This window comes from Thunnus albacares, chromosome 1 (assembly GCF_914725855.1).
Source record: "Thunnus albacares chromosome 1, fThuAlb1.1, whole genome shotgun sequence".
NCBI lineage: Eukaryota > Metazoa > Chordata > Actinopteri > Scombriformes > Scombridae > Thunnus > Thunnus albacares.
In genome coordinates, this window is record NC_058106.1 from 23,227,582 (window position 1) to 23,244,366 (window position 16,785).

Here is a 16,785-nt window from a genome sequence, read left to right on the forward strand (position 1 = left end):
AGTTCAGGCACCAGTTTAGACTTGTGTGATACAAGAGATTTTGATTTTTATTTTTTTATAAATGAAAGCAGCACAAAAAATATATCAACACAAGACTCATCTCTCTTGTTCTCGACGTGTTTTTAGATTGTCATATAAGAGATATTTTTGATTTACAGACATCCAGATATTTCCAAGTTCTCCTCAAATATTTGCAAATACTACATCACATTGTGCACCACAGCTTGTCTGGATTTCAAGATAATTATTTATCCTATACGTTCATCATAGTGTCCTAATCAAGCAGAGCGTTTAACATTTATTTCCACGCCGTCTATTTATTATCAGACAATTAAATTATTACATTTAAAGAACATGTCAAAAGTAGAAGAATTATCTTCATGGACATGGTCAATTTTGAGAGTTACACTCTTTTAATTAATAGCCCGATTTCAGAGACAAAAATACTGATTATTGTGCAATTGTTTAAAATATCTCTAATAAGGACAATGACACGAGAACAAATATTACTTTCCAGCATTACATTTATCAGTATTTCATGCCTTTAATATTCACAAACCTTGACAGACTGACACATTTTATTGTTGAGCTTTTGAATAAAATTTAATATGGGCTTTTAATATAGAAGCTGTAATCAAATAGTCGTGTTATCAGCATATTAATACATGTCCAATTAACAGTGTGTTTGACAGATTTGAATTAATCTATATTATGTTTTTTAAAAGATCCGGGAGGAAAAAAAAAAGTCATGTGGCATCTGAAATGAAAGCAAAGGTCCAGCGGCTGACCTGGCAGACCCACAGGTTGCGATCACTCGCCAAAACAGAAGCTTCTAACAATGAGACACTTATCCGTATTGAATGAGCATATGTTTTAAATTATCACCGAGCTTGGAGGAGGCCCACAGTGTGCCAAACACACAACAGCAACTATTCTCAGTCCATCAGAAAAAAGCACCCCCCCAAAAAAAGAACAACACAAATGACGGGAAAGTTGTAATCTGTAGCTATACATCAGCAGCAACATTGAAGCCCAACATACAGTAAAACACCATCACTCCGTTATTCAACATGCAAGTGTCACAGAGTTGTCTGTCACGTATCATATAATGTGAATAGAAAGTTACTTACAAAGAGAAGAGACAGCAGGAGGAAATTCTGATTGTTAACTGCAGAGTCACATAGAACTAAAGGAAGGAGGAGAAGCGGAGAGACACATGGAAAGGGGGGGGGGGGGGGGGGGGGGGGGCGAAAGAGAGAGAGGGGGAGAAAGAAAGAGTGAGAAGGAAGGGGGGGGTTGGCTATAGAAGTCATCTACAACATCTCATCAGATCAGGATCCTGTGCGCCTTTCTTTCTTTCTTTCTTTCTTTTTCTCTCTTTCTTTCTTTCTAAGGTGAAGTAAATCGCACCACATCTCCATCAGCCGCGCGTCTGCTTCACACCTTTACACGCCTCAGTTAAATTTCCTGTATGTCACTTTTCAGTCCCTCTAATTTTTATTTTCCCTTCCCACTCACTGGGCCGCACACTCTTCAGTGTCTGGTGTGTGTGTGTGTGAATGTAAATTTGAAATCTTATTGAAGGAGAAAGAAAGAAAGAAAGAAAGAAAAAAGACTTACCTTCCCGAGAATAAACTTTTTTTTCTCAGTTGTTCTGCGGACACTTTGAACTTGAGATCCTCCTGAAGTGAAACTGAACACCTGTCACCTACTTTATATCAACATGAAGCTCGCGCACAGATTAACACAGTTGTTTGGTAAAATCATGAATAATCTGGGTGACAATCTAATACAGTATTATGCAGATCCATGCATGATGATTCATATGTGATATCTGCTGTGTGTGAAGCCTCTTCTTAGAGCGGACTTTTTCCTCTCACCAACCGGCCTGATATGTGTGTTTCACGTGTCTCATACGCCACCTTTTGGACACTGTGGGAAACACATTCAGACGTCGAACAAATGACCGGACAGACAAAATGAAATCCAGTATTTAGGCCATAGGGTTATGCTTTTTTGTGCTACTTTAAATTATGTTTAAATGTGGTTAAAACTGCATTTTACTCTGATGCAGGCTGTCATTGTAATAGATTGCATCTTAGCAGTAAAATCCTCCCAACTCTTATAGATTGCTGTTTTTGCATTGCACTGCATTGTTGCTGCTTTCAAAAACAATAATCTGATCAGCATCAGAAGAAAAATGGTGATGCAAAAGGACACAACTCATTCTATTTGGCTCGACTTGATATCTATTACAAGGCTTTAACCTGAGCAGCGAGAGTCGATTACTTATGGGTGCAGCTGAGCAGGTGCCAGCGGGTGCCAGATAGTTCTCAAAACACAAATATAGTCTACTATTTTTATAGAGGTGACTGTAATGGCTTCCTCTTTATAGCTCAAATGGTAGCGCAATGAAGCCCACATGAATAGCAAAAGACAGTCCAACTTGTTGGGGGGTAAGGCAGACACATTTGCATATCCTGTGAGTCTTTGATGCATCTTGAAATTCAAGTCTAGCCCATAAATATTTGAAAAGGAGAGTGCATGAAAATCAACATTTTTGTTACATTAAATTAACATGTGTTCTTCTCCTGTTCTGCATGGTTAATTAGAGAACGCCATTCAGTCAGTGAGTGAGGATGAGGAGGGAGGGAGGGAGGGAGGGAGGGAGGGAGGGAGGTGGGGGCTGCTTTGATTACAGTGCAGCTAGAGCAGGTTTCAAAGGTGTGCAGCTGATTCATGCTTAGGAAGAGAGTGATTAGTATTCTCGATGAGGATTCACAATTATCTACATTTTTTTTTTTTTTCTGAGTAAGATTTTAAACTTTAAACCTTCAACATGACATTAAGCCAATAAAATCAGAAAATGTGGGTTAACATACCAGGATATGAAACAGAGCTTTTAATTGTTTCAAATTCATTCTGACATGTTGTGTTGGTGGCAAGACAGATTAACACGTTAATTACAGATGTGCACAAACTATTTTGATCTGTGGAGTGAAACAATAAGTTGCATGTCATGGAATGTGGTCATTATGGAGAGATGTTTTACTGTTGTATAACCCTGCATCCGCTGCAAATTAAACAAACCCAGCAAGGGCAAAGATGATGGCAACGCTTCAGCCACTCCTCCTTCACTTGAATGCAGAATTTTTTTTTTTTTTTTTTTTTTTTAGTATTCATCAGTCGCTCTGCAAGGGGTTGAGCAACACCTTTGCTTTTCACTTGCTTTTAAATCATCAAAAAATTTTACAGACATTATTTTTTTATGTTTATTGCTTTATTCAGTCTGTGCCAGACAGAGATTACACCAACAGTAGCAGTTCAAATGGAGTTAGAGAGTTATGGGGAAAACATTTACCACCATGACACCAGGCAGGATAAGTGATGTGAAAATGAAGTGATGGATACGTCGTTATTTTAAATGAGCAGTTTTTGAATATAAATGCAGGCTGTGGTGAATTTGCTTTGTAGTTTTCCAGTTCACAACAGTGTCCTGAATATTTATTGTTGTGTACTGTATGAAAAGTGTAAATCTATGACTTACTGTATGAAGATCTTCTTCAGTGACAAGGGATTAAATAATCCTACATACCTGCCATCAGTGAGATGGTGCTGCTCGTGACACGGTCAACCACTGACACGGTCAAGATGTAAAGAACCGTCATCTACCAAACCGCTATAACTTAGTCATTACTGAATGCCATTATGCAATTAACTCAAACACTATTTGCATACATGCAAATCGTCTCTCTCCCAATTGGACTTGCAAAGTGGGACGCTCTGTTCTCATTAGTTGACCCAAATCTCTTACTTGTGACTCTGGATTTCATCAAAGTTTAGTCAGGATCTAATATTTCCTTTCAAGTTAACAGAGAACCACTGATTAATCATGTTGAAATAAGAAGTGCAACATGCCAATTCTAATTATATAGTTTTCAGGGACATCATCACACAGCCTGTGCCAACAATACTACAAATATCAACTCATGAATACACTTATATGTGGTAGCATATGTGTAATGTATTTCTTAATACATAATCCACATTTTTTTGTTATTTGAGGTCTAATCAGGAGTCTGGATATGTGAGTTTCTTGTTTTTCATAAGAGCTAACAACAGTAGCAGTATTTCAGCAAAGCATCTTATTAATTATGGCTTAATCTGACAGTTGCAAGACGAGTCCTGCCTGGTGTATTTTAAAAACACTGATGCGTCACTGTGATACTGTACTGTGGATCTGCGGATGCATTTGTAGTCTTTTCAGGAGAGACGCTGAATGAAGTAAATTTCACTTAGCTCAGTATGCGTGTGTGTGTGTGTGTGTGTGTGTGTGTGTGTGCGCATGGAGCTGCTAGATTAAAGAGGAGGCCCAGGGGCATTTGCTTCATTTACAAAGCAATTGCTTTTATGTACAAAAAGCCCAATTCACTGTAGGTATTGTAAAAGCCTTCCGTTTAAGGAACACAAGATTATTGTTTTATGTAACACCTTTTCAACACACACTTAATGATTAATGTTGGAGGAATTGTGTCCTCTTACTGGTTTAATATATTAAGATAGTAACTGTATGACTTAATATTTTATATTTTTGTATCTCTCAAGAACTATAAAACCTTGACACAATGGCTTTTTATCTAAAAGATGACACAAATGGTATTGTTTTAGTTACTGCAAATAGTTAGGTTAATGTGCAGCGTGACTGTAATTCAGCTTTCCCTCTATTCTTTTTATAGCATGCATGCACGTTAGGAGGAATATTCAGTGATTCCTAACTCTTCAATTATTCAACAAATCACCATTCCATTTCTTACATATTAAAAAATGTACCATATGTGGAGCTTGAAAATGATAAAACAGCATAAAATACTGTTTTAAAATCAAAGCACCTATTGCATCGGCTTCCTTGGTTTCATTTGTACAATTGGACTACAATCCGGGTCCCCATGGTGTGTAAAGGAGGCGCCGGCTGTGTTTCCACTGTAGTCTAATCCTCAGACATTCACAGCAAGTAACAATAATATTTATGTGATGGAAATAGATATCAATGGGAATCAGTGTGGGATTTCTCCTTTCTCTGCTGCTGTCAGGGGAAAGCTGTGAATATTTTACAAATGCAGTGTAGTGAACAATATAGACCGGAGAACAAGGTCAAAATCCTCAGCATGGTCTCAATAGGCTCTTCCTTTCAACCATACACCTGGCAAAAAAGAAACCTGGCAAAAAAAAAAAAAACAGCAGCAAAACCTTAACCTGACCAGCATCACTTTAAGCACACTATGAACACTGGAACAAGACTCTCTCAGTTTTGTGATTTAAAAAGTAACATTTTATTTTCTGCTACTTACTTACTGCTTACCTAGTTAGTACATCTACAAAAACCACTCTCTAACAAGCATCCCTGTCAGGAAACTGAGCAGTATGTGTCTCTCGGCATCTGAAAAAGCATTTCTGAAGCCAGTAAGTATTTAGTAACGGATTAATGCGGGAGGCCTTGATTGCGTTTAACAGAACAGGACCCAATTAGCATAATAGGCCCTCTTTCATTCTCTTTGAAGTCCAGAGCATAGAATAACAAATGTATACGAACCACCAGCCAAACGTCAATACATGGAAATGCCACAATCCTCAGTGGAGGGTCTTGGGTGAATTTTTGCAGGAGGAGGGAAAAACATCCCATTTTATTGCAAAATAAGCAGAACAGAGGATGTGATGGGTCTTCTAGCCACCAGGGCCAGCAGGCGCAGTGGGGCCCCGTTCCTGGAGGAGAGACGGAGGCAGAGAGGATGTGGCTGCACCCACCGTGGAGCTGAGGGAGGTGCATCCTTTCTCTCAGGTGTTGTCAAAGCACGCCACGCAGCAGACGAGTGAAAGTAATTACTCTCCAATTAAAGATAAAGATGTCACTTGGGAGGGAACCGCAACACAACGGCTCACTATCAGAGAGGCGAAGGAGGGCGAGGCGCCGTTTGCATTAAAAGAAGTGTGCATCACATCCTATCGAGTGCGTGCACAAGGGTTATTCATGATAAATATAACATGATAAATATTTGTGTTGAAATCTGTAAGATTCTAAGCAAGATAATAACAACACAGTTGCACTTTCTATTTAAAAACATACTATATTCTCTAAATTCTTTTTTTTTTTTATCATCAGAAGTTCAATACATGTATATCTATGAGGTTTCTTTTACAATTGCAATGGAGACATAGTTCATGATTTAAAGATATGAATTCTGTACTTCAGAATCCAAAGTTATTAGTATCCACCTTCTTGGTTGAAAATACACAGAATTAAAAATGCCCTTTTGAGATGGAAAAAGCTTTGAACTTAAGAAACATTTCAAGAAGCCTTTTTTTGTATTGAAAGTTCACCTCCTTTGAGCATGCCATACTTTGGTTCCTTTTTCAAATAATAGAATGAAGTTTAATAGGTCAAGGCAATCAATGTGGAAGTTCAAAGAGAATCTTGGAGCTATGATGAGTGCACATTTTGTACTTTTCCTTTGTACATGATTAGAATAAAGATACGGTGAAAAAATGCATCAGTGAAATATAATGAAGAACAAAGGCTTTTTTTGTAAGCTTAAAAGTAAATAATTTAAGTAATAGTTACCTTTCTTCCTTCCTAATTTCTCAATCAAACAAGAATAAAATATTTAGATGGGATCTGGACAGTTCGAACTACATTTTGTACAATACCGAATCCCTAAAAGCAGGCAGCAGGGCAACACTGTCCTGCCGCTACAGTGGCAGTCAATGACAATGATCAGTGTAGTGCTGTTTCCAAGGTCAAGAATTCATTTTCAATATAATTTAAAACAATTTTTAATGCAGCTCAGGCAAAATAAGCATTAAGCTTATTACTCTGGTGTCAGTGATGTAGGAATTCCTGAGTATCACTTGATTACATCACATAAAATTGTCCTTTTTCTCTTGATTTAGGAGAGCTTTTTCTTTTTATGTTGCACAGTGTAGTGATTTCTCTTTACAGGAGCAGTAGGTAAGACTGTTACCCTTCATATGCACACAGCAACCATATATAGCTGCAAGAGCTGACGTGGTGGCTGATCAACACCAGTGACTCGATCAAGTCAATTATAGGGACGTATAAGCTGTATTCAGGCAACTTTTTATCACTGGTATAGAAGGACAAAAGGTCATTGATTACTTAGTTTTTGAGTAGTGGGATAGCTGAGTTTACTGTATATGGTACAATAAAGAAATACATATGTGATGAACAAAACATTGTGTTAATATATTTAATATTCACATTTTTATAAATTTCCATTGTGCAACCTTCCCCAGTCACACAGAAAATATGTTAAAGGTTATTTTCAACCAGATGTAAGCAAAAATAAAACTCATTTTGGCAAGCTAAAAGGAGACTGGCAGTGCTACAGTAGATACATACGTACACATGATATTTCAAGTGGTTTGGTGTAAGAATATTATCTGAGTTTTGACAAAAATACTACCATCATGACACATTTAGTACCTCTTGTTTTTAACATTCTGTACCTGAAAAAACAAACATAAATGTCCCCAGTTGAGATCACACTGCAAGTAAAAGCAATTCAGTCATACCTTGAAAATATTAGTTTCAATTTTTCACCATGATACAATGTACAATTCAAAGTGCAATAATGTGTAGAAAATATTTTTTTTTTATTATAATGAGATTAACATTTGTTAGACAGTTCCTCCATAGTTAATAAGCACAGCAGCTCCCAAAGCAAAGTCTTCTGTTTTCTTCGGGAAAGTCGCTTTCAGCAACTAGAAACGCTTTAACGAGTCAATGCTGCGTGAGCCTCAGAGAGCATGTTAAATGTTTACTACAGTTCCTCTACTGCTGTATAGAAAGGTGTCCAGAATAAAACAAAATCCTCTCTTCTTGTAGAATCCAGCTGTTTGTTGTCATTGTGAAATAGCACCTCAGTGTCCAGAAATTGCTTGAGCTGAGAAGTGAGACGAGAGAAAGACAAAGTAAGTACATGAACAGAAGACAACATTTCAACAGACAACAACAACAGTGTAAACATGACAGCAGGTTTTTCTTTTCTTTTTTGTGTACAAGAGAATGAATCCGTTAACCCTTACATACCATTTCTATACCAAACTTAAAATCTGTTATTCTGTCATAAATACCTTATCAGTCTTTAATAAATGGGTGATTAATCCTTAATTAAGATTTCACAGAGCAGAGAGAGTGTATTCTAAAGGTTTTATGCTATTTGTTTATGGAGAAAAAATTGCACTTCTTATGGTCTCTCTCACGTAAAACAACCTAAGCGATTTCAATGACTGTCACTGAATGAATGAGGAATGCAAAAATCATTTTTGAATGGTGATTTTTGAATTTTTTAATAAATACCGGTCAAATTTATCCCGGTAGCACAAGCTGCACAACAACAACAACAACAACAACAAAAATTCCACTTTTGTATATTTGTCACTTTTACAAATTTTCTGACTGAAATAAAGGTGTTTAGGCTGTTTTTACTGCTCTCAAATGTAAAAATGGGTCAAATTTGACCTGAAAAGTATGTAAGGGTTAAAAATGTATTAATACTAGGGAGTCCAGGCTCTTATTGTCTTTTCAGAGGTTGTTGTCAACACACCATGACCAAAGACATGTGCAACATTAACCAAATATGCTCTTCCTAGACATTGAGTATGTAATAGTCAAGTAAACCTGTATCCTCCACCTAGACCTTGTAACACTCCAAGCATCTGTAGTACACACACATTACTAAAAGTGACATTAAAGGAGAATTATTTAAGATTTTATCAGACGTAAAATGGCAATGGCAATAAATATCTACTACACAGACGGAAAAGCCATATAATTCATATATAGAAGAATGAGTGAACATTACTCTCTATATGATGTGCTGATACATTTGCTGAGTATATAGAAAAAGTCTCTCATACTCTTCCTCAAAATGCAAGAAAGAACTGAAGGTTTTACAGTCTGTCACAGTCAAATCACCTAAGAATGCTGCAGTATAACTGGTTCTTAAAAAGTTGTGCAGATACACTACAGTTCAGTGGTCTCTGCTGTAGTTCTGTAATTGTCATATGAAATAAGAAATCCAAATATTAAAGTCTGATCTTAAGCAGTGGTCACAGTGGCAAAGAAAACTTTTACAAACCAGCTAAACATCAACACCACCTGTAAGCAGATGTGAGCACTACAGAACATCTTCTGATATGACATGAAACCTGTGTTATACTAAAAGGTCAAAGGCTAAACACAACTACTGTAGATGGATGTTTTGTCACTATGTGTGTGTGTGTGTGTGTGTTCACTTAGCAATATATGAATTTTTTATGTATGTGTGCCCATGTACGGCACGTATTTTATCACCCTCCAGGTATATATATCACTTTAATTAGTTCATGGGGGGTTTATGATCATATAAATGAATAACTTAAGATTCAGAAACAAAATTTAGCAATCAAATATCTGTCAGTTTGGCTGATGGATTTAAGTTTTAAATAAGGTGGTAAAATGACACAAGCCTTCTTTTTACATTTACAGTAACAACAGTGATATGTTGAGTTTTTTTTCTGACTTATCACTGCTAGGCTACAGATGGGGAGCTAATTGGTGCTGTGGAATGCAGCTGTGCTGACTGCTGAACTGTCAAGGTGCTAAATCAAAAGGTGTCTCTTTTGTTAATTATACACAATGCTACAAGCAGTCATGTTCGTTTGAGCCCTTTCTTTCCTCAACCATCCATAAATATTTTGGCAGTGGTACAAAAAAAAAAAAACAAAAAAACAATTTACACACAATTATCACAGTGGGATGAGCAGACTGCCTGCAGATGTTTGTTTTGATTATAATGGGAGCAGAGGCAGGGCTTCCCTAACCTAGACAAGATGTGTTTCCTACAATCACAACAGAGGAGTAAGCATGCAGTGAGGTGCAAAGCACACCGGAGCCCCTTGTTAGAGAGAATTAGTGAGGCCATGAAAACATTAGTGCCGTAAAACATGCGGTTAGGCCTTACTTTATTTCTCGGATTAGACAAACGTGTAGTGAATTCCGTTGCTTAGAGGAGAGGGAGGCGCCAGAGATACAGGAGGGAGAGGAGGAGGTGGAGGAGGAGGGGGTGGAGGAGGAGGAGGGGCCTGTGGTGGAACTACGGAGGAGAGGACAGAGGTAAAAGAGAAAAAGGGAAAAAATGACATTGGTTGAATCAAATGTCAGATGTCCAGCTTTAAGGGCATACTGAAGGCTGGAACTGGTTCAGCAGCACACACTGTCTCTGAAAGAACACACAACTACTGTACGACAGTGATTAATGTCTGTCAGCTATCTTTACACTTCCTGTATTCTGCATAGTGTGCAACATGGATAAAATCACTCTATATGTCAACGTCAATAGTTTTTTTTCTTCTGGATATTCAGATTAGAAACTTTTTTTTAGTTAAAATAACCAGGTGGGAGTGTGTGTTTTTGTTTATTCAGCAAATTAGCAAATGAAATACCTAACAAATCACATTGATGCAAAGTTTCTGCAAATCTAATACTGCCATAAAGCCATCCTGCTCATTGCACTGCAGCATTGCCCACAATGGTGGAATGCTACGACAATACAATATTTAAGGAATAACTACTATATCACAATATAAACTGGAGCTGAAACTATTAGATCAATTAGCCGATCGACATAAAATCTATCAGAAATAATTTGAATGATCATCAATTAATCATTTCAGTCAATTATCAAAAAAAGAACTGGTTCTATCCACTCAAATGTGAGGATTTGCTGATTTTCTCTGTTTTATATCTTTGTTAATTGAATTTCTTTGTCTATGTCTTTGGTTTGTTGGACATTTTTCACAGTTTTTTAATCACTAAAAAACTATTATTCAAATAAGAAATCAATTGATTAATTATCATGAAAATAATGGTTAGTTAAATCCAAGTATAAGACACTTTTTAAAAAATCCATCATTTCAAAAATGTGAACATGTAGATTACAAGAAATGTAATTAAATAAGTATTATTTTCAAATAGATCATGAAAACCAAGATGTCTTAAAAGTGCTTCTCTCTTATTCAGGATGTAAAAAGATCCATAACTCTTCATACTGTAGCATCAACAGTGTCTTTAAATGTTTTTAGCAACTTCTGAGCTGCTGTTTTTTCCAGCTGTGTGTCCAAATAAAATCGTTTTATGTGCAGATTCCTTTAAATCAATGTGATTTCAGGTAACATGTATCATTGTTTTGCTTCCGTTTTTTCTTCCATGAGCTGAAAGTATTTGAAATCCAGAAAGTAATTACGATAGTGTGCGTGTTGGTGTGATGTGAGCTTACTTTTTCATCATTTGAACATCTCATCAGTTTAACAGAGAGAAAAAAGCAATGAAAGGTTGAAGAGGCACTTCTACTACTTTGCGTGGATCATTAATATTTTGTATTTAATTTTACCAGCACAAAATTAGATTCTTTTCGATATTTCAGACAAGTAATTACAAAACACCAAATTATTTATCTATTTAGAATAACTAATCCAACAATCCAAAACTGCTTTTTAATATATACTGCATGAAATTGCGGTGCTGCATATTCCTGCTTTTATGCTGGCATTATTGAAGCCTCTCATGCATAATACTGTGAAAAAGACTCTTCTTTTAATTCAGGGATTACTTGAACACCAAAGGGAGAGAAAGTCATTGATTCATTCTCCACTGACAAGATGCCACCAGTTATATTCTCTGACATTTCTCAATGCTGGAAATAATGTTATAATTGTTGACTTTGCCTCACAGTGCATATTAAGCTTCCACACACTCTGACAGCTTGAGTGTTACTGTGTGTGACAGATATATGTGTGCATGTGTGTGTGTGTGTGTGAGTGAGCGAAGCAGACTGACAATCTGCTGTAGCTACAGTGAAAATGAACTTGCCTGCCTGCTGTAGAGTATGAAAGAGATGAAAAGTGAGCGCAGTGTCTTTTATGCAGGTTCAGAGCTAGGTTCAAAGAAGCATCAATGGTATGCAGAAGGAGAGTAGAGTTTGACTGGGTCATTGATCAGCACACAAAATGGCCTCATCAAGCGATTCCTCCCCTGTCTGAAAGATTCTACACGGATTGCAATTAGAGACTATCTGAGCTTCTAATAAGGAATAATGTTCAGTTATTAGGAAATGAACAGCCTTATTGCTTGACTCTGCACCTTCTGCCCTTCTCATCTCCATACCATCAATCCAGCATTCTTGAAAGGCTACTTCCCTCTCTTTATCCCTTCTTCAACCAAAAGATGTCAATTTGATGCCGGGAAAAATTTTACTGATACTGTCAGCTCTGCTTCTTCTTCTTTTTTTTTTTTTTTGGCAAATACAGTAATAATTATTTCTGTAAGTACTTCTGTGGAATAATGATCATCAAACTAGATTTTTTTCACTCCTTTATAAAGCAAAGATGTATAACCTATAACAAGCACTGGGTCAAATGAAGAGAGATTTTATTCCAGTGATATGAATGACCAACCTGCCACCAGTTTGCTTTTGAGGGAGGCCTCCGAGGCCAGAGCGTAGGACATGGTGATGATCCTTTCCTGCTCCTGCAGAGCCGAGTCAAGTGCCACCAGCCCCGCCTCCGGCTTGTCCACAGACACTGTCGGTGTTAGGTTTTGCACACTGTCCCATGCACATAGAAATAAAACACCAAATTGAGGAAACATGATGCATTGATAATAATGTGATAATGCATTTCTTGCCACATGACCACCTACAACGAGGTCACAGACAAGAGTTTTGAGGGAATTGAGCAGCTTGCTCGATCACACTTCTGTAGGGAGAATGATTATCAACATACAGCTTCATTTATCAGCAGCACTTAAATACAAATTTACTTATTTTATTTACCTGGATTTCGCTAAGATGCTCTTGATGCGTTCCACCTTACGATGACGATCCTCCACCTCCTGAGGACTGAGTGCCTCCTCAGGCTCTGAATCAACGTATCGCTCCGGGATCAACACCTTTTGAGGCTTGGACAGCTACACAAAAACAGATATGGTGTGGGTTTTCTCAAGTTCACGCAAGATCTAAGCTGCTTTACAATCATTAGCTCTTTCAGGCCATCCAAGAATTTACACAAGTGATGATTTCTGAGTGGAGAATTTGTTAAAATTTTTAAGAAACAGCAGTGAGAATCCACAAAACACTTTACAGATCTAGTTTATGATCCTGTAGTGATAAATAGATGGATGGGTAAGGATGAGCTGAATGACACACAAGGATATAAGAAAGATTTAGCTCACTGGTTCATTATAAAGGGAGCGCCTGCTCTTGGATATTAAGCTACTTGGTTAAAACTGCAAAAAAGATCAGATCTAACAACACAGACCAGGAGGAATGTAGCTGCTTATAGGGGCTGAAAGCTACTGACAGCTACAGTATTTTATTGAAGAAATTTTTAAATAATATCAGATGTCTGTCTGTTTTCTTCTATCTCATTTGTCTGCCTCAGAGAGTAAGCACCAGTCAACATATACTCTGAATTTACTAAATAAATCCTTTTCATGTGAGCAGGCTGACTTAGTTTAACAATGTTATAGCTACTGTCTTATGTGGCTGAGGTGATCAGCTCAAGGTAATTTCTTGTATTTCTGTGTTCAAGCTCAATGTTTCTTCACTGAAACAAAGATAACTTACTGTTACCTCTTTGTTTAGATCCAGGTCATATTCTAGTGGTTCCAGGTCGATCTCATGGGCGGGAGGGGTTGTAGCTGCGGAGCGGAAGGTCAGCCATTCGTCAGAGTGCGAGCGGGGTCTCTCTTTGTGCTCCGGTGGCCTTTCCTCCCCCTGGACGCTCCTAACTCCCTGAGCCTCCTCCCCCTGGACAGCCCTCTCGAGCAACTGCAGGTCAAACTCCTGCTCTCTCTTCCACTGGACAACGCACACAGGAAAAAAAAACAAGACTGTGAAACAAATTGCAGGATGCTGACAAGTTGTTTCGTTTAACAATTAAATGTGAAAGTACTTCACTTGCCTTCGCACGTAATCCCATGTAACAAGCACTGTGCAACACACTAGTTATCGCTTGTATCCTAACCTGATTTTAAAGACTGCAGAGAGTGTGTTTGTGTGTGTGTGTACAGGTGTGAAAAAGCAAAAATAGAGGGCACATGCATATATGAGTATGCATGCTTATATGAAATTGAAAACTCTCAAATCACAGCATGCTGTAAATTATCTACAACAGTGATAAGTAGGACAGCAAAACACCACTGAAACAAACAGGAGAGATCACGTCGCTCATACTGATGAGTTTCACCAAACACAACCACATACACTGTATGTATGTATTCAGAGAAAAAAATAGAATAAATGAAAAACATGGCAATATGAGTTCATTAGAAAATAATGTTTATTTATTTGCAAACATTCACAATTGAAATCTTATAACTAAAGATTAATTAGCAGATAAAAAACACTGAGCAAACACTGATATCACTTTACCAATGTTTTGATATGAAATGGATGTCATACACTTTAGTATTGTCTAAATAAAAGGCAATTCTTCATCCTACAACGACTGGGAGGTGGTAAATGGGACTAAAACAGGCCCCGATTTACAAGCACTCAGACCATCTTTATCTTCTTTAGAGTCATGAAAATCCAGCAAGCAGAGATGTTATGATGAGGTTGAGATGAGTAAACTTAAATAGGCATTGCTCAGTGTGTCAATGTTTTGGTCAGTACTGTAGAAAACCCGTAGGCACTTGCTTTCTCTCTCTCTCTCACACGCACCCACACGTAAACACACAGAACATGGGCTGTCTGAAGAGAATGGAAGACATTTAGTATCTAGAAGAGGGACAACACTGGGTGTTATTCTGAAAGCAGAAGCCAGTGACAGGAAACCAACAGTGTAGTAGTATGGAGGAGAGGTGAGAGGATGGGTGAGGCAATGTTAGGATCTATAACAGAGAATAATGGAAAAAAAAACAACCCAGAAATGGATGAGTGTGAGGGGCAGATGCATTGAAGGCCTGTGTCTGAGGTAATTAGTGTGTTATCTGTATTTGAAGATATATCATTTGTAAAGATTTTGAACAAGAATAACAAGAAGAACCCCTTTTCAATGTAAATGTAATTAATTTCACTTAATAAACGTGTTCTGACAATTATATAAGTATCATAAACCTTTTGATAAACGTTTTGTGCTACTGTCTGTGAAGCAGAAACTGTAATAAACTTATCTGTAGGTCTGAAAACAACATACATGAAATAAGTACAGTTAAAGCCACATAGTGAATTACCATACTGCACTAATTTACTGTATTACTATCAACTTTTGTAATGTCAGTAACAGAGAAAAGACCGTCTACACTGAGTAAAGGCATGCATTACTACTGTAGATAGATCACCACTCTCTGTTTGGTTGTCGTCATGCGTGAGAGTGTGACGTGTGATGCTGCTCTAGTAACATACTGATCCCAAGTCTGCTGAAAGCGGGCGTGAGGATGAGGATGAAGGGCGCGATGATGAAGAGGCATGGCGGTCTCCGTGGCTCAGGGTACGCTTGCGCTGTCGGACGAGAGCCTTCTGGTGCCTCTTCATCCTCTCAAGCTGCTCATCAGCACTCATCTTCCCACTCTGCTGCTGCTGCACCGGGTCCGCAGAATACAGACGCTCCAAGGCACTTTTTGGTCTCTCCTGAGAGAAGTGGGAGGAAAGAGACTTGATAATAAAACCAAAAGGCGAATGGAAAAAAAATAAAAACAACCAAATTGAACAGAGAGGCTAAAGGAATGAAAAAGAACCTAAGTACACAATCCAGTTTTCACAACTGAGACATTACTTAACATACTTAAAGAACCAAAAGCAAAATGTATTGCACAAACTGTGTAAAAAATGACGAGTCCCACAGATGCTTATCTTTCTTCTCCAGAACAATACTTATTTATAACAGAATTAATATATGTAGTTGGTTATTAGTAGGGCAATAATTCAGTATTAATCTTTATTGTATGTCTATATATTTGTGTCATAACAAAGTTCTCAATTTAAGATCAAACTTGAATAAGATGCATTTTACCAAAGTCTGTCACTGTATCACATCAGAAATACCTAAAAACATAATATTATTTTGAAATCATGGATTTTTTTCCCAGAAATAACATAAAAACATTTGAACTGGAGTTCTTAACAATGTGATTTCTAACTTATCAAGATTGTGATAGAAAAATAATGCTGTTTAATTATTGCTGATTCAAATTTCAGTATATTACCCCCATTACATTACCCTCCTATTGTGTTTGGGTCAAATTTGACCTGTTTTCAAGTTTAGATGTGTGAAATATACTTTTAACTTCCATATGATGGCTTGAGATTAATCATTGTCTTTGATAGTCATATCAGGCTTAGTCAGGCTTCATTACATCCTCTACAGTGGTCTACTGAATATGATAAAACATATTTTGATCATTTTTGTTTTTTTTGGCAATTAAAAAAAAGTTACATCTGTTGTATTATGGGTCAAATTTGGCCAGGTACTATTTATGGATTGTTTATGCAGGGAAATACATAGTAAATGTTGCCAAACCATCATGAATACCAAAAATGACAACAAAACAAAAATAATAGTAATAAAATCCAATAATAATAGTATAATAATATTGTGTAATAATATTAAAATTATGCCTCATGCCAAGAAAGCGTATTGACTTGAATTCAATTGTATAGTGTCAGGCAGCAAATATGGGACAATTGTGGACACAACTTTTGTCCCTAGTTGGACAAGCCATCCCCAGTT

The 16,785-nt window shown here is 37.3% G+C and overlaps 1 protein-coding gene across 8 annotated transcripts in view; it reads right to left on the bottom strand.

Moving 5' to 3' along the window:
- Positions 1-7,248: 7,248 nt before the first annotated feature.
- The window catches only part of plekha7b (pleckstrin homology domain containing, family A member 7b), an 80,948-nt gene continuing 71,411 nt past the window's right edge, over positions 7,249-16,785 (bottom strand). For 7 of the 8 annotated variants that reach the window (XM_044350376.1, XM_044350360.1, XM_044350344.1 and 4 more), the window contains 6 exons: positions 15,462-15,686; positions 13,686-13,913; positions 12,888-13,021; positions 12,511-12,659; positions 10,020-10,151; positions 7,249-7,958 (listed from right to left, as the gene is read on the bottom strand). In XM_044350376.1, coding sequence (XP_044206311.1) covers positions 10,033-10,151; positions 12,511-12,659; positions 12,888-13,021; positions 13,686-13,913; positions 15,462-15,686 — 855 coding nt within the window. In that variant the 3' untranslated portion in view covers positions 7,249-7,958; positions 10,020-10,032. The remainder of the gene's footprint in view (positions 7,959-10,019; positions 10,152-12,510; positions 12,660-12,887; positions 13,022-13,685; positions 13,914-15,461; positions 15,687-16,785) is intronic. The other variant, XM_044350368.1, reaches the window with a different exon arrangement.